The sequence below is a fragment of the Phasianus colchicus genome, chromosome 36, assembly GCF_987193195.1.
Source record: "Phasianus colchicus chromosome 36, bPhaCol1.hap1.1, whole genome shotgun sequence".
Lineage (NCBI taxonomy): Eukaryota > Metazoa > Chordata > Aves > Galliformes > Phasianidae > Phasianus > Phasianus colchicus.
In genome coordinates, this window is record NC_143471.1 from 2,299,325 (window position 1) to 2,323,955 (window position 24,631).

At 64.2% G+C, this 24,631-nt stretch overlaps 2 protein-coding genes across 2 annotated transcripts in view; both read right to left on the reverse strand.

The window, feature by feature from the left end:
- Nucleotides 1-11,760, reverse strand: part of LOC116240068 (lysine-specific demethylase 6B-like) — a 40,157-nt gene extending 28,397 nt beyond the window's left edge. Inside the window, exons 1-4 of the mRNA XM_090129344.1 lie at nucleotides 11,716-11,760; nucleotides 10,556-10,869; nucleotides 5,172-5,298; nucleotides 2,502-2,607 (exon numbers count right to left, since the gene is read on the reverse strand). Of these exons, the coding sequence (XP_089985470.1) occupies nucleotides 2,502-2,607; nucleotides 5,172-5,298; nucleotides 10,556-10,869; nucleotides 11,716-11,760 (592 nt within the window). The remainder of the gene's footprint in view (nucleotides 1-2,501; nucleotides 2,608-5,171; nucleotides 5,299-10,555; nucleotides 10,870-11,715) is intronic.
- Nucleotides 11,761-12,350: 590 nt separating this feature from the next.
- Nucleotides 12,351-24,631, reverse strand: part of LOC149913589 (lysine-specific demethylase 6B-like) — a 48,297-nt gene continuing 36,016 nt past the window's right edge. Inside the window, exons 8-11 of the mRNA XM_090129512.1 lie at nucleotides 21,198-21,362; nucleotides 19,498-19,597; nucleotides 15,742-15,927; nucleotides 12,351-12,430 (exon numbers count right to left, since the gene is read on the reverse strand). Of these exons, the coding sequence (XP_089985638.1) occupies nucleotides 15,842-15,927; nucleotides 19,498-19,597; nucleotides 21,198-21,362 (351 nt within the window). The 3' untranslated portion in view covers nucleotides 12,351-12,430; nucleotides 15,742-15,841. The remainder of the gene's footprint in view (nucleotides 12,431-15,741; nucleotides 15,928-19,497; nucleotides 19,598-21,197; nucleotides 21,363-24,631) is intronic.

Genomic DNA, 24,631 nt, shown 5'->3' on the forward strand with positions numbered 1-24,631 from the left:
GGCAGTTGGGGGGTGGGGGAAGTGGGGGGGTGCTGAACAGCCCCAGGTCTGGGGGGAAGGGGGGGTCAGTTTTGGGGGGGGGGCAGTTGGGGGGTGGGGGGGGTCAGTTTTGGGGGGTGGGGGGGGTCAGTTTGGGGGGGGGGTCAGTTGGGGGGTGGGGGCTTGGCCTCCACCAGCGTCTTGGTGCTGAACAGCCCCAGGTCTGGGGGCAAGGGGGGGCAGTTTTGGGGGGGGGGGTCAGTTTGGGGGGGGGTCAGTTGGGGGGTGGGGGGGGTCTGTGGAGGGGTGGGGGGGTCAGTTTTGGGGGGCGGGTCAGTTTGGGGGGGGGCGTCAGTTGGGGAAGGGGTGGGGAGGGGGGGGGGGGCACTTGGGGGGGGGGTTAATTGGGGGGTGCTGAACAGCCCCAGGTCTGGGGGGGGGATGGAGGGCTCAGTTGGTGGAGGGCCCCACCCCATAACCCCATACTTCCCACCCCACATCCCCCACCCCATAACCCCCCACCCCATAACCCCATACCTCCCACCCCATACCCCCTACCCCCATACCCCCCCACCCCATAACCCCATAACCCCATGACCCCATAACCCCATAACACCATGACTGCCATAACCCCATAACCCCACGACCCCATAACCCCACAACCCCACGACCCCACAACCCCATGACCCCCCCATAACCCCATAACCCCACGACCCCACGACCCCACAACCCCACAAACCCACGACCCCACAACCCCACGACCCCATAACCCCATAACCCCATGACTGCCATAACCCCATAACCCCACAACCCCACAACCCCACGACCCCACGACCCCATAACCCCACAACTGCCATAACCCCACGAACCCACGACCCCATAACTCCATGACTGCCATAACCCCATAACGCCACAACCCCACGACAACCCCCATTACCCCTCGACCCCACGACCCCACGACCCCACAACCCCACGACCCCCCCATAACCCCATAACCCCACGACCCCCCCATAACCCCACGACCCCATAACCCCATAACCCCATAACACCATAACACCATGACTGCCATAACCCCACAACCCCACAACCCCACGACCCCACAACCCCCCCATAACCCCACAACCCCACGACCCCACAACCCCACGACCCCACAACCCCATTACCCCACAACCCCACGACCCCATAACCCCACGACCCCACAACCCCACAACCCCATAACCCCATTACCCCACGACCCCACAACCCCACGATCCCATAACCACATAACACCATGACTGCCATAACCCCATAACCCCACAACCCCACGACCCCATAACCCCCCCATAACCCCACGACCCCACGACCCCACAACCCCCCCATAACCCCACAACCCCACAACCCCACAACCCCACGACCCCATAACCCCATAACCCCACAACCCCACGACCCCATAACCCCATTACCCCACAACCCCACGACCCCACGACCCCATGACCCCCCTACAACCCCACAACCCCACAACCCCACGACCCCCCCATAACCCCACAACCCCACAACCCCACGACCCCATAACCCCACAACCCCAAAACCCCACGACCCCACAACCCCACGACCGCATAACCCCATAACCCCACAACCCCACAACCCCACAACCCCCGCACGACCCCACAACCCCCCCACAACCCCACAACCCCACGACCCCATAACCCCACAACCCCACGACCCCATGACTGCCATAACCCCACAACCCCACAACCCCACAACCCCCCCACAACCCCACGACCCCATAACCCCATAACCCCATGACTGCCATAACCCCACAACCCCACAACCCCATGACCCCATAACCCCACGACCCCACAACCCCACAACCCCACAACCCCCCCATAACCCCACAACCCCCCCATAACCCCATAACCCCACGACCCCATGACCCCATAACCCCATAACACCATGACTGCCATAACCCCTCAACCCCACGACCCCATAACCCCACAACCCCACAACCACGCGACCCCATAACCCCACAACCCCCCCATAACCCCATAACCCCACGACCCCACAACCCCATTACCCCACAACCCCACGACCCCCCCATAACCCCACAACCCCACGACCCCACAACCCCACGACCCCATAACCCCATAACCCCACAACCCCACAACCACACGACCCCACAACCCCACGACCCCATAACCACATAACACCATGACTGCCATAACCCCATAACCCCACAACCCCACGACCCCCCCATAACCCCACAACCCCACGACCCCACAACCCCCCCATAACCCCACGACCCCACGACCCCACAACCCCACGACCCCACAACCCCCCCATAACCCCACAACCCCAAAACCCCACGACCCCACGACCCCATAACCCCATAACCCCAAAACCCCACGACCCCACAACCCCCCCATAACCCCACAACCCCAAAACCCCACGACCCCACAACCCCCCCATAACCCCACAACCCCAAAACCCCACGACCCCACGACCCCACAACCCCACAACCCCACGACCCCACAACCCCGTCTCACTGAGTCTGAGTGATCCCGCCAGCCCCCTGATGACGGTGATGGGGTTTTTGGGGTCGGTGCAGAACTGCAGCAGGACGGGCGAGAAGGCGTCGCGCTTGCTCTCCAACTGTGGGCGGAGCCGTCAGAGCCGGGCGGCCAATCGCGGCCCGCCCCCGACGCCACGCCCACCCCCGGCAGCCAATGGGAATGCTCCCCCCCCCCCTCCCCTCCCTTCCCCTCCCTACCTCTCCTACCCCCCACCCCCTGGGGATCCCTGTCCGTGGACCAATGGGAGCGGGGCATGCTCATCCGTGGACCAATGGGAGTGGGGATGGCCAGGGATTCGCTTGCCCACGGACCAATCGGAGAGATCCCCGTCCACGGACCAATGGGAGTGTGGGATGCTCGGCCGCGGACCAATGGGAGTGGAGATGGCCGGGGATATGCCCGCCCACGGACCAATCGGAGAGATCCCCGTCCACGGACCAATGGGAGTGTGGGATGCTCGGCCGCGGACCAATGGGAGTGGAGATGGCCGGGGATATGCCCGCCCACGGACCAATCGGAGAGATCCCCATCCGCGGACCAATGGGAGCAGGGGATGCTCGGCCGCGGACCAATGGGAGTGGAGATGGCCGGGGATTCGCCCGCCCACGGACCAATTGGAGAGATCCCCATCCGCGGACCAATGGGAGCAGGGGATGCTTGGCCACGGACCAATGGGAGCAGGGGATGCTCGGCCGCGGACCAATGGGAATGGAGATGGCTGGGGATACACCCGTCCATGGACCAATCTGAGATCCCCATCCGCGGACCAATGGGAGCAGGGAATGCTCATCCGCGGACCAATGGCAGCGGGGGACGCTTGGCTGCGGACCAATGGGAGTGGAGATGGCCGGGGATATGCCCGCCCAAGGACCAATCGGAGAGATCCCCATCCGCGGACCAATGGGAGCAGGGGATGGCTGGGGATTCGCCCGCCCAAGGACCAATCGGAGAGATCCCCATCCACGGACCAATGGGAGCAGAGGATGGCCAGGGATACACCCGCCCACTGACCAATCGGAGAGATCCCGATCCGCGGACCAATGGGAGTGGGGAATGGTTGGGGATTCGCCCGCCCAAGGACCAATCGGAGAGATACCCATCCGCGGACCAATGGGAGCGGGGGATGCTCAGCTGCGGACCAATGGGAGTGGAGATGGCCGGGGATTCGCCCGCCCACGGACCAATCGGACAGATCCCGATCCGCGGACCAATGGGAGCAGGGAATGCTCATCCGTGGACCAATGGGAGTGGGGATGGCCAGGGATACGCCCGCCCACGGACCAATCGGAGAGATCCCCATCCGAGGACCAATGGGAGCAGGGAATGCTCATCCGCGGACCAATGGGAGAGGGGGACGCTTGGCCGCGGACCAATGGGAGTGGAGATGGCCGGGGATATGCCCGCCCACGGACCAATCGGAGAGATCCCCATCCGCGGACCAATGGGAGCAGGGGATGCTTGGCCGCGGACCAATAGGAGTGGAGATGGCCGGGGATACGCCTGCCCACGGGCCAATCGGAGAGGGGATGCCCTGAGAGATGCCCTATCACAGACTGATTCGAGCTGGGAGCGTCCACCCACGGACCAATCAGAGTGGGGATGGCCTGGGATACACCCACCCACGGACCAATCAGAGGTGGGATGCCCAACGAGTAACCGTCCGTGAGCCAATCAGAGTGGGGATGGCCTGGGATACGCCCACCCCACGAGCCAATCAGAGGGGGAATGCCCAGGGAGATGCCCATCCAGGGACCAATCAGAGTGGGGAAGCCCAGACAAGCACCCTCCCTCCGACCAATGAGAGTGGGGAATGCCCACCTATGGACCAATCAGGGCAGGGATGCCCCGGGAATGCCCCCCCCAAAACTGAATCAGCTCGGGGATTCCCTGGGAAACCCCTCTCACCCAGCAGCCAATCAGCAGCAAGAATCGCTGCACATCAGCCAATCGGCAGCCAGAATCACTACCCACGGGCCGATCAGCACTGGAGACCCCTGAGATCATCCAATCAGTGCTGAGGAGCCCGGGCCTGTCCCGCTAGCCAGCCAATCAGTATGAAGCAGCCAGAAAAGCAGCTGGACATCAGCCAATCAGAGAGAAGCTCCCCAGAAATGCACTTGGGCACGAACCAATCAGGAAGGAGCTCCACAGAAAACCACCCGGGCATCAGCCAATCAGAGAGGAGCTCCCCAGAAACGCACTCGGGCACGAACCAATCAGGGAAGAGCTGCCCAGAAAAGCACCCGCGAATCAACCAATCAGAGAGGAGCTCCCCAGAAACGCACTCGGGCACGAACCAATCATGGAAGAGCTTCCCAGAAAAGCACCAGGGAATCAACCAATCAGAGAGGAGCTCCCCAGAAATGCACTCGGGCACGAACCAATCATGGAACAGCTGCCCAGAAATGCACCCGGGAATCAACCAATCAAAGAGAGGCTCCCCAGAAACGCACTCGGGCGCGAACCAATCAGGAAGCAGAACGCCCAGAAACCCACCCGGGCGTCAACCAATCGCGACGGAGAACCCGAGCAAAAGAAACCCCCCGGGGCATCAACCAACGAGAGAAGAGATCCCCCGCACGGACGCCCTCCCGGCAGCCAATGGGAGCGGAGCGGCGGCGGAGGCGACCAATGAGCACTCACGTAGATGCTGGGGGTGGGCGGGCTCAGCTTGTCGCGCGGCAGCCGCTGCCCGGAGTCGATGCGAGGCTTCACGGATTGCAGGGGGGACAGGTAGGACTCGCGGAACGGCACCGGGGGGCGGGCCTGCCTATGGGGCACAATGAGAGGGGAACGTGGGGCGGCGTACGGACCCCATAACGACCCCATACGGACCCCACAACGAGCCCATAGGGACCCCATAGGGACCCCATAGAGAGCCCGTAGGGACCCCATAGAGATTCCATGGAGACCCAATACAGACCCCATACAGACCCCATAGAGACCCCATAGAGATCCCATACAGACCCCATAGGGACCCCATACAGACCCCATAGGGACCCCATAGAGACCCCATACGGACCCCATAGAGACTCATAGACACCCCACAGAGACCCCATAGGGATCCCATACAGACCCCATAGAGATCTCATACGAACCCCATAGAGACCCATAGACACCCCACAGAGACCCCATAGACACCCCATAGAGACCCCACAGAGACCCCATAGGGACCCCATAGGGACAACAGAGACCCACAGGTAGGACTCGCGGAACGGCACCGGGGGGCGGGCCTGCCTATGGGGCACAATGAGAGGGGAACGTGGGGCGGCGTACGGACCCCATAACGACCCCATACGGACCCCATAACGACCCCATACGGACCCCATAGGGACCCCATACGGACCCCATAACGAGCCCATACGGACCCCATAGGGACCCCATACGGACCCCATAACGAGCCCATACGGACCCCATAACGAGCCCATACGGACCCCATAGGGACCCCATACGGACCCCATACGGACCCCATAACGAGCCCATACGGACCCCATAACGAGCCCATACGGACCCCACAACGACCCCATAGGGACCCCACATGGACCCCAGAGGGACCCCATAGAGATCCCATAGGGACCCCATAGAGATTCCATAGAGACCCAATACAGACCCCATACAGACCCCATAGAGACCCCATAGAGACACCATAGAGATCCCATAGGGACCCCATAGAGACACCATACGGACCCCACAGAGACCCATAGAGACCCATAGAGATCCCATACGGACCCCATTGAGACCCCATAGAGACCCCATAGAGATCCCATACGGAACCCATAGAGACCCCATACGGACCCCATAGAGACTCATAGACACCCCACAGAGACCCCATAGAGACCCCATAGGGATCCCATACAGACCCCATAGAGATCTCATACGAACCCCATAGAGACCCATAGACACCCCACAGAGACCCCATAGACACCCCATAGAGACCCCATAGAGACCCATTGAGACCCCATAGAGACCCCATAGAGACCCCATAGGGACCCCATAGGGACCCCATAGGGACCCCATTGAGACCCCATAGGGACCCCATTGAGACCCCATTGAGACCCCGTAGGGATCCCATACAGACCCCATACAGACCCCATAGAGACCCATAGACACCCATAGACACCCCACACCCCATTGAGACCCCATAGAGACCCCATTGGGACCCCATAAGGACCCCATAGAGAGCCATAGACACCCCATTGAGACCCCATAGGGACCCCATAGGGACAACAGAGACCCACAGGTAGGACTCGCGGAACGGCACCGGGGGGCGGGCCTGCCTATGGGGCACAATGAGAGGGGAACGTGGGGCGGCGTACGGACCCCATAACGACCCCATACGGACCCCATAACGACCCCATACGGACCCCATAGAGACTCATAGACATCCCACAGAGACCCCATACAGACCCCATAGGGATCTCATACAGACCCCACAGAGACCCCATAGGGATCCCATACAGACCCCATAGAGACCCCATAGAGATCCCATTCAGACCCCATAGAGACCCATAGACACCCCACAGAGACCCCACTGAGACCCCATTGAGACCCCATAGGGACCCCATAAAGACCCCATAGGGACAACAGAGACCCACAGGTAGGACTCGCGGAACAGCACCGGGGGGCGGGCCTGCCTATGGGGCACAATGAGAGGGGAACGTGGGGCGGCGTACGGACCCCATAACGACCCCATACGGACCCCATAACGACCCCATAGAGAGCCCGTAGGGACCCCGCATGGACCCCATAGGGACCCCATAGAGATCCGATAGGGACCCCATAGAGATCCCATAGGGACCCCATAGAGATCCCATAGGGACCCCATAGAGATTCCATGGAGACCCAATACAGACCCCATACAGACCCCATAGAGACCCCATAGAGATCCCATACAGACCCCATAGGGACCCCATAGAGACACCATAGAGATCCCATAGGGACCCCATAGGGACACCATAGAGATCCCATAGGGACCCCATACGGACCCCATAGAGATCCCATACAGACCCCATTGAGACCCCATAGAGACCCCATAGAGATCCCATACGGACCCCATAGAGACCCCATACGGACCCCATAGAGACTCATAGACACCCCACAGAGACCCCATAGAGACCCCATAGGGATCCCATACAGACCCCATAGAGATCTCATACGAACCCCATAGAGACCCATAGACACCCCACAGAGACCCCATAGACACCCCATAGAGACCCCATAGACACCCCATAGAGACCCCATAGAGACCCATTGAGACCCCATACGGACCCCATAGAGACCCCATAGACACCCCATAGAGACCCCATAGAGACCCATTGAGACCCCATAGAGACCCCATAGAGACCCCATAGGGACCCCATAGGGACCCCATTGAGACCCCATAGGGACCCCATTGAGACCCCATTGAGACCCCATAGGGACCCCATAGGGACCCATAGACACCCCACAGAGACCCCATTGAGACCCCACTGAGACCCCATAGAGACCCCATTGGGACCCCATAAGGACCCCATAGAGAGCCATAGACACCCCATAGAGATCCCATAGGGACCCCATAGGGACAACAGAGACCCACAGGTAGGACTCGCGGAACGGCACCGGGGGGCGGGCCTGCCTATGGGGCACAATGAGAGGGGAACGTGGGGCGGCGTACGGACCCCATAACGACCCCATACAGACCCCATAACGACCCCATACGGACCCCATAGGGACCCCATAGGGATCCCAGAGCAATCCCATAGAGATCCCAGAGGGACCCCATACAGACCCTATAAAGACCCCATAGAGATCCCATAGAGAGCCCATAGAGACCCCGTAGGAACCCCATAGGGACCCCATAAGATCCATAGAGATCCCATACAGACCCCATAGAGACCCATTGAGACCCCATAGAGACCCCACAGAGACCCCACTGAGACCCCATTGAGACCCCATAGGGATCCCATACAGACCCCATAGAGACCCCATACAGATCCCATACAGACCCCATAGAGACCCCATACAGATCCCATACAGACCCCATAGAGACCCATAGACACCCCACAGAGACCCCATAGAGACCCCATAAGGACCCCATAGGGATCCCATACAGACCCCATAGGGACCCCATAGAGATCCCATACAGACCCCATAGAGATCCCATAGACACCCCATAGGGACCCCATAGGGACCCCATAGAGATCCCATACAGACCCCATAGAAATCCCATAGACACCCCATAGGGACCCCATAGGGACCCCATAGAGATCCCATACAGACCCCATAGAGATCCCATAGACACCCCATAAAGAACCCATAGAGACCCCATAGGGACCTCCCAGACCCCCCCAATCCCCCCTAAGACCCTCATTGACCCCCCCAGACCCCCCATTCCCCCCCCACTGACCCCCCCAGCCCCCCCCAGCCCCTCCCAGCCCCCCCCAAGCCCCCCACTGACCCCCTCAATCCCCCCCCAGCCCCTCCCAATCCCCCCCAGCCTCCCCAACCCCCCCCCAGACCCCCCCCAGACCCCCCCAATCCCCCCACTGACCCCCCCAGCCCCCCCAATGACCCCCCAAACCCCCCCAATCCCCTCCAGAGCCCCCCAGACCCCCCCCAGCCCCTCCCAATCCCCCCCAGCCTCCCCAAACCCCCCCCAGACCCCCCCCAATTCCCCCCAAACCCCCCCCAGACCCCCCAATCCCCCCTAAGACCCTCATTGACCCCCCCAGATCCCCCATTCCCCCCCCACTGACCCCCCCAGGCCCTCCCAATCCCCCCCAGACCCTCTCCAAACCCCCTCCAGACCCCCCCCAAACCCCCCCAGACCCCCCACTGACCCCTCCCAGCCCTTCCCAGCCCCCCCCAATTCCCCCCAAACCCCCCACTGATCCCCCCAGCCTCTCCCAGCCCCCCCAATGACCCCCCAATCCCCTCCAGAGCCCCCCCACCCCATCCTAATCCCCCCCCAGACCCCCCCCAGCCCCTCCCAATCCCCCCCCAGCCTCCCCAAACCCCCCACTGACCCCCCCACTGACCCCCCCAGCCCCCCCCAGCCCCTCCCAATCCCCCCCCAGCCTCCCCAACCCCCCCCCAAACCCCCCCCAATTCCCCCCAAACCCCCCACTGACCCCCCCAGACCCCCCCTAGCCCCTCCCAGCCCCCCACTGACCCCCTCAATCCCCCCTAGACTCCCCCCAGCCCCCCCAATGATCCCGCCCAAACCCCCCCATTCCCCTCCAGCCCCCCCCAGCCCCTCCCAAGCCCCCCACTGACCCCCTCAATCCCCCCCAGACCCCCCCAGCCCCTCCCAGCCCCCCCAATGACCACCCCCAATCCCCTCCAGACCCCCCCAGACCCCCCCCAGTCCCTCCCAATTCCCCCCAGCCCCCCCAATGACCCCCCAAACCCTCCCAACCCCCCCCAGACCCCTCACTGACCCCCCCCAGCCCCTCCCAATCCCCCCCAGCCTCCCCAACCCCCCCCCAGACCCCCCCAATTCCCCCCAAACCCCCCACTGACCCCCCCACTGACCCCCCCCAGCCCCCCCAATGACCCCCCCAATCCCCTCCAGACCCCCCTAGACCCCCCCAGCCCCTCCCAGCCCCCCCAATGACCCCCCCCAAACCCCCCCAATCCCCTCCAGAGCCCCCCAGACCCCCCCCCGTCCCTCCCAATCCCCCCCCAGCCTCCCAAACCCCCCCACAGACCCCCCCAGCCCCTCCCAATCCCCCCCCAGACCCCCCCTAGCCCCTCCCAGCCTCCCCCAGCCCCCCCAATGACCCCCCCCAATCCCCTCCAGACCCCCCCAGACCCCCCCCAGTCCCTCCCAATCCCCCCCCAGCCTCCCAAACCCCCCCCCAGCCCCTCCCAGCCCCCCTCAAACCCCCCCCAGCCCCCCCCCAGCCCCTCCCAATCCCCCCCCAGCCTCCCCAAACCCCCCGCAGACCCCCCCCAAGCCCCCCACTGACCCCCTCAATCCCCCCCCAGCCCCCCCCACTGACCCCCCCCGCCCCCCCAGCCCCCCCCCATTGCCCCCCCCCCATTACCTGCTGGCCCTCACCACCTCCGCTGCGCTGTGGCTGATGGTGAGCTGCGCCAAAGGCAGCCGGGGGGGCGGGGGGGGGGAAGGCGACGACTCTTCTTTTTCCGTGGCCCCCCCGAGACGAAACGTTTCAACCCCCCCCCCCCCATTTCCTGAAGCCCGGGGGGGTCCTCCGACGGCCGATGACGACCCCCCCCCCCCGGCCCCCCCGCTCTCCACCTTCACCAGGCGGATTTTAAGCTCGCGGGGGGGGCCCTCGCTCAGCGCCCGCAGCTGCAGCAGTTCGGCGGCGCTGGGGGGGGGCGGGGGGGGGGGCTGCTTCGGAAGGGGGGGGGGAAGAGGAGGAGGAGGAGGAGGAGGAGGAGGTGAGGGAGGGGGGGGGGGCGGCGGGGAGGTTTGGGGGTCGGGGGTTTTGCGAGGGGGGGGGCGGCGGTGGCGGGGGGGGCGGCGGGGTCTGGGGGTGGGGAGGGAGGGGGGGGCTGGGGGGGAGGGAGGTGGGGAAGGGGAAGGGGGTGGGGGGGGGGAAAGGGGTGGGGGGGTTTTTTGGGGGGGGGGTCGCCCGGCTTGCTCAACCAAAGTCTCGCAGGCGCGGGAAATCTCCTCCAGAGCTTCTGATTGGCTGAGGGGGGCGGGGGGGGGAGGGAGGGGGGCACCCCCCCCCTGGGAGGAAGAAGAGGAGGAGGAGGAAGAGGAGGAGGAGGAGGAGGAAGGGGGGGGGGTGGTGGTGGCCCCCCCCCAGGTCGGGGGTGAGGTAGAGCCGGGGGGGGCCGAATTTTGGGGGTTGCCCCCCCCGGTGGGATGGGGGGGGGGCGGCGGTGGGGGGGGTGGAAGAGCCGGGGGGGTTTCGTCCCTTTTGCCAAAAGGGTACAAACGGGGGGGGTCGGAACCCGGGGGGGTCCCGAAAGAAGAAGGAGCTTTGGGTCGGGCGAGGGGGGGGGGACCGGGCAAAAGGAGTGGGGGGGGCGTTTTGGGGGGGAGGAGGTTTTTTTTTGGGGGGGGGGCGGCGACGGCGGGAGGAAGAGGAAGAGGAAGAACGGGAGGAGCGGGGGGGGGTGGGGTGATGGGCCGGGGGGGTTGGGGTTGGGGGGGAGGGGGGGGTGGGGAGGGGGGGGTCTCTTCCGCCGCCCCCCCCCGCGGTGCCGCTGCCCCCCCACCCCCCCCCACCCTGTCGTCCTCCTCCTGGCGGATGGATTCGTCCAGCATCCGCATGATGGTGGCCAAACCTTCCGGGAGGATGGGGGGAAATTCGGGGGGCTCCTCGAAAGGTTCTTCCAGGGGGGGGGTCCCGAAATCGAACAACCGCCCGGCGGGGGGTGGAGGGGGGTGGGGGGGTGGGTTAGGGCTGAGAGAATGGGGGGGGTCGTTTTTGGGTTGGGGGGGGGGAGGTGGAAGGGGAGGGGGGGGAGAGGAGGAGGAGGGGGTGGGGGGGGAGGAGGAGGAAGGGGGGGGGGGGTACCTGAGGCGGCGGCGGCGGCGGTGGGGGGGGGAGGGGGGGTCCCCAACCAAAATTGGGGGGGGGAGTCGGGGTGGGAAGCGGGGGGGTGCGGGGGGGTGGGGAGGGAGCGGGGGGGGGCCCCGCTATGCTGGTGGTGGTGGTGGTGGTGGGTGGGGGGGCGGTTTGGGGGGGCGCCCCAAAAAGGAGGGGGGGGTCCAAGTGAGCCCCGGCGGGGGGGGGATGGAGGGATTGGGGGGGGTCCAAAGGTGGGGGGGGAGGCTGAGTTGGTCCCCCCCCCGCGGCCCAGGGGGTGGGGGTGGGGGTGGGGGTCGGGGGGGGGCAGCAGGGGAGGACGGGGGGGGCGGTGGGGGGCGGCGCTGGGGGGGGGTGTAAAGGGGCCCCCCCCAATCCCGGCAGCTCCGGGGGTTGGTAGCGATCGGGGGCCTGCGGGGGGGGGGAGAAAAAGGGGGGGGAAGGTGAGGGGCGGCCCTATAGGCACCTCACACAGCCCCATACGGCCCCATAGGACCCCATAGGACCCCATACGACCCCATATGTCCTCATACAGCCCCATACGGCCCCATATGACCCCAGAGTCCCATATGACCCCATACAGCCCCATATGTCCTCATACAGCCCCATACGGCCACATAGGACCCCATACGGCCCCATATGACCCCAGAGTCCCTTATGACCCCATACAGCCCCATATGTCCTCATACAGCCCCATATGGCCCCATATGACCCTATACGGCCCCATATGACCCCATAGAGTCCCATATGACCCCATACGACCCCATATGTCCTCATACAGCCCCATATGGCCCCATAGAACCCAATACGGCCCCATATGACCCCAGAGTCCCATATGACCCCATATGGCCCCATATGTCCTCATACAGCCCCATATGGCCCCATATGTCCTCATACAGCCCCAAATGACCCCATACGGCCCCATATGACCCCATATGTCCTCATAGAGCCCCATATGACCCCATACGGCCCCATATGTTCTCATACAGCCCCATATGACCCCATATGACCCCCCCATGTCCCCATACAACCCCCCCCCCCATATCCCATATCCCATAGACCCCCCCCCAGAGACCCCCCCCCATACAACCCCCCCCCATATCACCCCCCCATATCCCATATAACACCCCCATGCCCCCCCCCATAGACCCCCCACCTCGCTCCCCCGACCCCCCCCCATATCCCATATCCCACAGACCCCCCCCAGACCCCCCCCCAGACCCCCCCTCCCATAGACCCCCCCCCCATAGACCCCCCACCTCGCTCCCCCGACCCCCCCCCATATCCCATATCCCATATAACCCCCCCATATCCCATATCCCAAAGACCCCCCCCCACAGACCCCCCCCCATACGACCCCCCCCCATAGAGCCCCCCCCATCTCCCATAGACCCCCCCCCACAGACCCCCCCCCCATATGACCCCCCCCATATAACCCCCATATCCCATATCACCCCCCCATATGACCCCCCCATATCCCATATCCCACAGACCCCCCCCACAGACCCCCCCCCCATATAACCCCCATATCCCATATAACCCCCCCATATGACCCCCCCATATCCCATATCCCATAGACCCCCACCCCCCCATATCCCATAGACCCCCCATGCCCCCCCCCCATACGACCCCCCCCATATAACCCCCATATCCCATATAACCCCCCATGTGACCCCCCCATATCCCATATCCCATAGACCCCCACCCCCCCATATCCCATAGACCCCCCATGCCCCCCCCCCCCACAGACCCCCCCCCATACGACCCCCCCCCATATCCCATATCCCATATAACCCCCCCATATCCCATATCCCACAGACCCCCCCCCACAGACCCCCCCTCCATAGACCCCCCCCCATATCCCATATAACACCCCCATATCCCATATGACCCCCCCATATCCCATATCCCATAGACCCCCCCCCACAGACCCCCCCCCATAGCCCCCCCCCATATCCCATATCCCATAGACCCCCCCCCCCATACGACCCCCCTCCCATACGACCCCCCCCCCTATAATCCCCCCATATCCCATAGACCCCCCCCCACAAACCCCCCCCCATACGACCCCCCCCCATATAACCCCCATATCCCATATAACCCCCCCATATGACCCCCCCATATCCCATATCCCATATCCCATAGACCCCCCCCCCATAGACCCCCCCCCCATATCCCATATAACATCCCCATAAGACTCCTCCATATCCCATAGACCCCCCCATGCCCCCCCCATAGACCCCCCCCCCATATCCCATATAACATCCCCATAAGACCCCTCCATATCCCATAGACCCCCCCATGCCCCCCCCATAGACCCCCCCATATCCCCACAGACCCCCCCTCCATAGACCCCCCCCATATCCCATATAACCCCCCCATATCCCATATCCCATATGACCCCCCCATATCCCATATCCCACAGACCCCCCCCCACAGACCCCCCCCCCGCATACGACCCCCCCCCCATAAACCCCCCCCCATAGACCCCCCCCCCATATCCCATATCCCATATAACCCCCCCATATCCCATATAACCCCCCCATATAACCCCCCATATCCCATATAACCCCCCCATATCCCATATGACCCCCCCATATCCCATAGACCTCCCCATGCCCCCCCATAGACCCCCCCATATCCCCACAGACCCCCCCTCCATAGACCCCCCCCCATATCCCATATAACACCCCCATATCCCATATCCCATAGACTCCCCCCCCACAGACCCCCCCCCCATACGACCCCCCCCCATATCCCATATCCCATATAACCCCCCCCTATCCCATATCCCACAGACCCCCCCCCACAGACCCCCCCTCCATAGACCCCCCCCCATATCCCATATAACACCCCCATATCCCATATGACCCCCCCATATCCCATATCCCATAGACCCCCCCCACAGACCCCCCCCCATAGCCCCCCCCATATCCCATATCCCATAGACCCCCCCCCCATACGACCCCCCTCCCATACGACCCCCCCCCTATAATCCCCCCATATCCCATAGACCCCCCCCCACAGACCCCCCCCCATACGACCCCCCCCCATATAACCCCCATATCCCATATAACCCCCCCATATGACCCCCCCATATCCCATATCCCATAGACCCCCACCCCCCCATATCCCATAGACCCCCCATGCCCCCCCCCACAGACCCCCCCCCATATCACCCCCCCGTATCCCATATCCCATATAACCCCCCCATATCCCATATCCCATATCCCATAGACCCCCCCCATATCCCATATCCCATAGACCCCCACTCCCCCATATCCCATAGACCCCCCATGCCCCCCCCCCACAGACCCCCCCCCCATACGACCCCCCCCCATATAACCCCCATATCCCATATAACCTCCCCATATCCCATATCCCATATCCCATAGACCCCCCCCATATCCCATATCCCATAGACCCCCACTCCCCCATATCCCATAGACCCCCCCATATGACCCCCCCATATCCCATATCCCACAGACCCCCCCCCACAGACCCCCCCCCCCGCATACGACCCCCCCCCCATAAACCCCCCCCCATAGACCCCCCCCCCATATCCCATATCCCATATAACCCCCCCATATGACCCCCCCTCCATAGACCCCCCCATATAACCCCCCCATATCCCATATAACCCCCCCATATCCCATATCCCACAGACCCCCCATGCCCCCCCCCCACAGACCCCCCCCCATACGACCCCCCCCCCCGCTGACCGCAGTGCTGGTGCTGGCGCCGTGGGTTCGGTAAGGCACGCGGGCTGCTGGTTGGACGCCGTTCGGGGGCCGCGCTCGGCCGCCTCTGCTGTCCGTAAGGTCACTTCCGGGGGGGGCGGGGCCGAACGGGGCCGGGGGGGGGAACGGGAACGGAGGCCCGGGGGGGGGCAGCGAACACGGCTGGTCCTGGAAAGAGGGGGGGGGGTGATATGTGGGGGGAGGGGGTTAGGGGTGTGCGGGTGGGGGGGGATGGGGGGGGTTATGGGGGGGGATATGGGGGGATGTGGGGGGGTTATGGGGGGGTATAGGGGGATATGGGGGGGGATGGGGGAGTATAGGGGGGTATGGGGGGGGTTATGGGGGGTATTGGGGGTTATGGGGGGGGATGTGGGGTGTTATGGGGGCTTATAGGGGGATATGGGGGGGATGGGGGGGTATAGGGGGGCTATGGGGGGGGGTTGAGGGGGGGTATTGGGGGATTTGGGGGGTATGGGGGGGGTTATGGGGGGTATTGGGGGTTATGGGGGGGGATGTGGGGTGTTATGGGGGCTTATAGGGGGATATGGGGGGGATGGGGGGGTATAGGGGGGTTATGGGGGGGTTGAGGGGGGTATTGGGGGTTATGGGGGGGGATGGGGTGGTTATGGGGGGGGATGGGGGGATATGGGGGGGTTGGGGGGGTATAGGGGGGCTATGGGGGGGGTTGAGGGGGGTATTGGGGGATATGGGGGGGGATGTGGGGTGTTATGGGGGCTTATAGGGGGATATGGGGGGGATGGGGGGTATAGGGGGGTATGGGGGGGGGGTTGCGGGGGGGTATTGGGGGATCTGGGGGGGATGGGGGGGTGATAGGGGGGATATGGGGGGGGATGGGGGGTGATAAGGGGGGCTATGGGGTGCTATGGGGGATTATGGGGGGTGATAAGGGGGGGTTATGGGGGGGGATGGGGGGGTATAGGGGGGCTATGGGGGGGGTTGAGGGGGGGTATAGGGGGATATGGGGGGGATGGGGGGATGGGGGGGTATAGGGGGGTTATGGGGGGTTATGGGGGGTTATGGGGGGATATGGGAGGTGATAAGGGGGGGTATAGGGGGATATGGGGGTGATATGGGGGGGTTATGGGGGGGTATGGGGGGTGATAAGGGGGGTTATGGGGTGCTATGGGGGATTATGGGGGGTGATAAGGGGGGGTTATGGGGGGGTTGAGGGGGGTTATGGGGGGGGTTGAGGGGGGTTATTGGGGGATTTGGGGGGGATGGGGGGGGTTATGGGGGGTTATAGGGGGGTTATGGGGGGGGTATGGGGTAGTTGTGGGGGGATGAGGGGGGGTTATGGGGGGCTATAGGGGGATATGGGGGGGGATGGGGGGGTATAGGGGGGTTATGGGGGGGGTGTGGGGGGGTTATGGGGGGGTATAGGGGGGTTATGGGGGGGGTATGGGGTGGTTGTGGGGGGATGTGGGGGGGTATAGGGGGGGTATAGGGGGGTTATGGGGGGGGTAAGCGGTGGTTATGGGGGGGATGAGGGGGGATTATGGGGGGCTATTGGGCGATATGGGGGGGATGGGGGGGGATATGGGAGGTTATGGGGGGGTATAGGGGGATATGGGGGGGGATGGGGGGGTATAGGAGGGTTATGGGGGGAGTATGGGGTGGTTATGGGGGGGGATGAGGGGGGGTTATGGGGGGCTATTGGGGGATATGGGGGGGATGGGGGGGGATATGGGAGGTTATGGGGGGGTACAGGGGGATATGGGGGGGAATGGGGGGTTATGGGGGCTTATGGGGGGGTATGGGGTGGTACAGGGGGGTTATGGGGGGTTATGGGGGGATATGGGAGGTGATAAGGGGGGGTATAGGGGGATATGGAGGTGATATGGGGGGGTTATGGGGGGGTATGGGGGGTATGGGGGGTGATAATGGGGGCTATGGGGGGCTATGGGGGATTATGGGGGGTGATAAGGGGGGGATATGGGGGGGGATAGGGGGATATGGGGAGGTATGGGGGGTATGGGGGGTGATATGGGGGTGATACGGGGGGAGCATGGGGGGATATGGGGGGCTTATGGGGGAGGGATGGGGATATATGGGGGGTGATGAGGGGGGGTTATGGGGGGGTATGGGGGGTGATGGGGGGTGGTATGGTGTGCTATGGGGTGCCATGGGGAGCTATGGGGCGCTATAGGGTGCTATGGGGCGCCATGGAGCTCTATGGGGTGCTATGGGGCGCTATGGGGTGCCATGAGGTGCTATGAGGTACTATAAGGTGCAATGGGGTGCTATGGTTCTCTATGGGGCACTATAAGGTGCCATGGGATTCCATGGGGTGCCATGGGGCGCTATGGGGTGCTATGGGGTGCCATGGGGCGCTATGGGGCGCTATGGGGTGCCATGGGGTGCCATGGGGCTCTATGGGGTGCTATGGGGTGTTATAGGGTGCCATGAGGTGCTATGAGGTACTATAAGGTGCAATGGGGTGCTATGGTTCTCTATGGGGCACTATAAGGTGCCATGGGATTCCATGGGGTGCCATGGGGCGCTATGGGGTGCTATGGGGTGTCATGGGGCGCTATGGGGCGCTATGGGGTGCCATGGGGTGCCATGGGGCTCTATGGGGTGCTATGGGGTGTTATAGGGTGCCATGAGGTGCTATGAGGTACTATAAGGTGCAATGGGGTGCTATGGTTTTCTATGGGGCACTATAAGGTGCCATGGGATTCCATGGGGTGCCATGGGGCGCTATGGGGTGCTATGGGGTGTTACGGGGTGCTACAGGGTGCTATGGGATTACATAGGGTGCTATGGGGTGCTATGGGGTTCCATGGGGTGCCATGAGGTGCTATCGAGTTCCATGAGGTGCTATGGGGCACTATGGGGCGCCATGAGGTGCCATGGGGTGCTATGGGGTGCCATGGGGCGCTATGGGGCGCTATGAGGTGCTATGGGGCACTATGTGGTGCTATGGGGTTCCATGGGGCACCATGAGGTGCCATGGGGATCTATGGGGTGCTATGGGGCGCTATGGGGTGCCATGAGGTGCCATGGGGTGCTATGGGGCGCGATGGGGTTTCATAGGGTGCTATGGGGTGCTATGGGGCGCCATGGGGCTCTATGGGGCGCTATGGGGTGCCATGAGGTGCCATGGGGTGCTATGGGGCGCAATGGGGTTTCATAGGGTGCTATGGGGCACCATGGGGTGCTATGGGGTGCCATGAGGTGCCATGGGGTGATATGTGGCGCGATGGGGTTTCATAGGATGCTATGGGGTTCCATGGGGCGCCATGAGGCGCTATGGAGCGCTATGGGGTGCCATGAGGTGCCATGGGGTGCTATGGGGCGCTATGGGGTGCCATCAGGTGCCATGGGGCTCTATGGGGCGCTATGGGGTGCCATGAGGTGCCATGGGGTGCTACGGGGCGCGATGGGGTTTCATAGGGTGCTATGGGGCACCATGGGGTGCTATGGGGTGCCATGAGGTGCCATGGGGTGATATGGGGCGCGATGGGGTTTCATTGGGTGCTATGGGGCGCCATGGGGCTCTATGGGTGCTATGGGGCGCTATGGGGTGCCATGGGGCTCTGTGGGGTGCTATGGGGCGCTATGGGGTGCCATGAGGTGCCATGGGGTGCTATGGGGCGCGATGGGGTTTCATAGGGTGCTATGGGGCGCCATGGGGCTCTATGGGGTGTTATGGGGTGCTATGGGGCGCCATGGGGCGCTATGGGGTGCTATGGGGCGCTATGGGGTGCCACCCACCTGTGGGTCGGGGGGGCCGCCTCCTGCCCAGGGCTCCCCCATGGGATTCCACAGCGGTGCCTGAGGGGGGGAAGGGTGGAGGGGGGCCGGGGGGTCGCTGCTGGGGGGGGGGGGGGGGCACCGTCAGGGCTATGGGGCACAACCCCACAGTGCCCCCCCCCCCAAATTTATCGCCCACAACCCCCTCTGCGCCCCCCCCATCCCCCCCCCACCCACTTTGTCCCCCCCACCCCCATTTACCCCCCCCACTTTGTGCCCCCATCCCCCAATTTCTGCCCCCCACCCCCCATTTCCCCCCCCGCCCACTTTGCCCCCCCCGTTCTCCCCAACCCCCCCCATTTACCCCCCCCCACTTCGTGCCCCCCCCGCATCCCCATTCCCCCCCCACCCCCATTTACCCCCATTTCCCCCCCCACTTTGTGCCCCCATCCCCCAATTTCTGCCCCCCCCATTTGCCCCCCCCCCACTTTCCACCCCCCCACCCCCCATTTACCCCCCACCCACTTCGTCCCCCCTACCCCCATTTACCCCCATCCCCCCCCCCTTTGTGCCCCCATCCCCCAATTTCTGCCCCCCCATTCCCCCCCCGCCCACTTTGTCCCCCCCCAGCCCCATTAACCCCCCCCCACTTTGTGCCCCCAGCCCCCAATTTCTGCCCCCCACCCCCCATTTCCCCCCCCGCCCACTTTGCCCCCCCCATTCTCCCCAACCCCCCCCCATTTACCCCCCCTGCACTTCATGCCCCCCCCCACATCCCCATTTCCCCCCCCACCCCACCTTCCGCCCCCCCACCCCCATTTACCCCCATCCCCCCCCCCGTAGTGCCCCCAGCCCCCAATTTCTGCCCCCCCATTCCCCCCCCGCCCACTTTGTCCCCCCCCACCCCCATTTACCCCCCCCCACTTTGTGCCCCCATCCCCCAATTTCTGCCCCCCACCCCCCATTTCCCCCCCCGCCCCCATACTCCCCAACCCCCCCCATTTACCCCCCCTCCACTTTGTGCCCCCCACCCCCATTTACCCCCCCCCACTTTGTGCCCCCATCCCCCAATTTCAGCCCCCCCCCCGAATTCCCCCCCCCCGCCCACTTCGTGCCGCCCCCTCCCCCCAATTATTGCCCCCCCACCCCCATTTACCCCCCCCCCCCACTTTGTGCCCCCATCCCCCAATTTCAGCCCCCCCCCGAACTCCCCCCCCTGCCCACTTCGTGCCGCCCCCCCCCCAATTATTGCCCCCCACCCCCATTTACCCCCCCCCACTTTGTGCCCCCATCCCCCAATTTCAGCCCCCCCCCCCCGATTTCCCCCCCCTGCCCACTTCGTGCCGCCCCCTCCCCCCAATTATTGCCCCCCACCCCCATTTACCCCCCCCCCACTTTGTGCCCCCATCCCCCAATTTCAGCCCCCCCCCCGAATTCCCCCCCCGCCCACTTCGTGCCGCCCCCCCCCCAATTATTGCCCCCCACCCCCATTTACCCCCCCCACTTTGTGCCCCCATCCCCCAATTTCAGCCCCCCCCCCCGAATTCCCCCCCCCGCCCACTTTGTGCCGCCCCCCCCCCAATTATTGCCCCCCACCCCCATTTACCCCCCCCCCACTTTGAGCCCCCATCCCCCAATTTCAGCCCCCCCCCCCCGAATTCCCCCCCCCGCCCACTTTGTGCCGCCCCCCCCCCCAATTATTGCCCCCCCCCCCCCCCCACCTGCTGCGGGCTGCCGCTCCTCCTCCTCTTGGGGGGTCCCAGCCCCTCCTCGGGGGTCCCCACGGTGGGGGGGGGCGGTGGGGGGGGCGGGGGGGGCGCGGGGGGGTCGGGGGGGGCTGCGCTGCGTTTCAGCTGAGAGCCGCGTTTGGCCGCCAGCGTCCGCTTCTGGGGGGGGGGGGGGGAGGGGGGCAATGGGGGTCAGCGGGGGTCCTTGTGACCCCATCTGACCCCATCTGACCCCATAGCCCCTGTGTGACCCCATCTGACCCCATCTGATCACATGTGACCCCACAGCACCCTGTGTGACCCCATCTGACCCCATAGCACCCTGCGTGACCCCATCTGACCCCATGTGACCCCATGTGACCCCACAGCACCCTGCGTGACCCCACGTGACCCCATCTGACCCCATAGCGCCCTGTGTGACCCCATCTGACCCCATAGCGCCCTGCGTGACCCCACGTGACCCCATCTGACCCCATAGCACCCTGTGTGACCCCATCTGACCCCATAGCGCCCTGCGTGACCCCATCTGACCCCATCTGACCCCACAGCACCCTGCGTGACCCCATCTGACCCCATCTGACCCCATAGCGCCCTGCGTGACCCCATCTGACCCCACAGCACCGTGTGACCCCATCTGACCCCATGTGACCCCATAGCGCCCTGTGTGACCCCATATGACCCCATGTGACCCCATCTGACCCCATAGCACCCTGCGTGACCCCACGTGACCCCATCTGCCCCCATCTGACCCCACAGCACCCTGTGTGACCCCACGTGACCCCATCTGACCCCATAGCACCCTGCGTGACCCCACGTGACCCCATCTGACCCCACAGCACCCTGCGTGACCCCATCTGACCCCATCTGACCCCATGTGACCCCACAGCACCCTGTGCGACCCCACGTGACCCCATATGACCCCATAGCCCCTGTGTGACCCCATATGACCCCATAGCACCCTGCGTGACCCCACATGACCCCATCTGACCCCATCTGACCCCATAGCCCCTGTGTGACCCCATGTGACCCCATGTGACCCCATAGCACCCTGCGTGACCCCACATGACCCCATCTGACCCCATCTGACCCCATAGCCCCTGTGTGACCCCATCTGACCCCATGTGACCCCATGTGACCCCACAGCACCCTGCGTGACCCCATCTGACCCCATGTGACCCCATGTGACCCCACAGCACCCTGCATGACCCCACGTGACCCCATCTGACCCCATAGCCCCTGTGTGACCCCATCTGACCCCATAGCCCCTGTTTGACCCCATGTGACCCCATATGACCCCAAAGCACCCTGCGTGACCCCATCTGACCCCACAGCACCCTGTGTGACCCCACGTGACCCCATTGGACCCCATAGCACCCTGCGTGACCCCATCTGACCCCATGTGACCCTATGTGACCCCACAGCACCCTGCGTGACCCCACATGACCCCATCTGACCCCATAGCCCCTGTGTGACCCCATCTGACCCCATAGCCCCTGTTTGACCCCATGTGACCCCATCTGACCCCATCTGACCCCATAGCCCCTGTGTGACCCCATGTGACCCCATAGCGCCCTGCGTGACCCCATCTGACCCCATGTGACCCCATGTGACCCCACAGCACCCCATCTGACCCCATAGCCCCTGTGTGACCCCATCTGACCCCATAGCCCCTGTTTGACTCCATGTGACCCCATCTGACCCCATCTGACCCCATAGCCCCTGTGTGACCCCATGTGACCCCATAGCGCCCTGCGTGACCCCATCTGACCCCATAGTGCCCTGCGTGACCCCATCTGACCCCATCTGACCCCATCTGACCCCATAGCGCCCTGTGTGACCCCATGTGACCCCATAGCACCCTGCGTGACCCCATCTGACCCCATGTGACCCCACAGCACCCTGCGTGACCCCATCTGACCCCATGTGACCCCATGTGACCCCATAGCACCCTGCGTGACCCCATCTGACCCCATCTGACCCCATAGCCCCTGTGTGACCCCATCTGACCCCATGTGACCCCATGTGACCCCACAGCACCCTGCGTGACCCCACGTGACCCCATCTGACCCCACAGCACCCTGTGTGACCCCATCTGACCCCATAGCACCCTGCGTGACCCCATCTGACCCCATAGCACCCTGCGTGACCCCACGTGACCCCATCTGCCCCCATCTGACCCCACAGCACCCTGTGTGACCCCACGTGACCCCATGTGACCCCATAGCACCCTGCATGACCCCATCTGACCCCATCTGACCCCATAGCCCCTGTGTGACCCCATCTGACCCCATATGACCCCATGTGACCCCACAGCACCCTGTGCGACCCCACATGACCCCATCTGACCCCATAGCCCCTGTGTGACCCCATATGACCCCATAGCACCCTGCGTGACCCCACATGACCCCATCTGACCCCATCTGACCCCATAGCCCCTATGTGACCCCATGTGACCCCATAGCACCCTGCGTGACCCCATATGACCTCATCTGACCCCATCTGACCCCATAGCCCCTGTGTGACCCCATCTGACCCCATAGCCCCTGTTTGACCCCATGTGACCCCATCTGACCCCAAAGCACCCTGTGTGACCCCATCTGACCCCATCTGACCCCATCTGACCCCACGTGACCCCACAGCACCCTGTGTGATCGCACCTGACCCCATAGTGCCCTGTGTGACCCCACGTGACCCCATCTGATCCCATAGCACCGTGTGACCCCATCAGACCCCATAGCACCCTGCGTGACCCCAACTGACCCCATCTGACCCCACAGCACCCTGCGTGACCCCATCTGACCCCATGTGACCCCACAGCACCCTGTGTGACCCCATCTGATTCCATAGCGCCCTGTGTGACCCCATATGACCCCATAGCGCTCTGTGTGACCCCATGTGACCCCATCTGACCCCACAGCACCCTGCGTGACCCCATCTGACCCCATGTGACCCCATCTGACCCCACATGACCCCATCTGAATCCGTACAACCCTGCGTGACCCCATCTGACCCCATAGCACCCTGTGTGTGACCCCATGTGACCCCACAGCACCCTGTGACCCCACCTGACCCCATCTGAATCCAAACAACCCTGCGTGACCCCATCTGACCCCATGTGACCCCACAGCACCCTGTGTGACCCCACGTGACCCCATCTGACCCCACAGCACCCTGCGTGACCCCATCTGACCCCATGTGACCCCATCTGACCCCACATGACCCCATCTGAATCCGTACAACCCTGCGTGACCCCATCTGACCCCATAGCACCCTGTGTGTGACCCCATGTGACCCCACAGCACCCTGTGACCCCACCTGACCCCATCTGAATCCAAACAACCCTGCGTGACCCCATCTGACCCCATGTGACCCCACAGCACCCTGTGTGACCCCACGTGACCCCATCTGACCCCACAGCACCCTGCGTG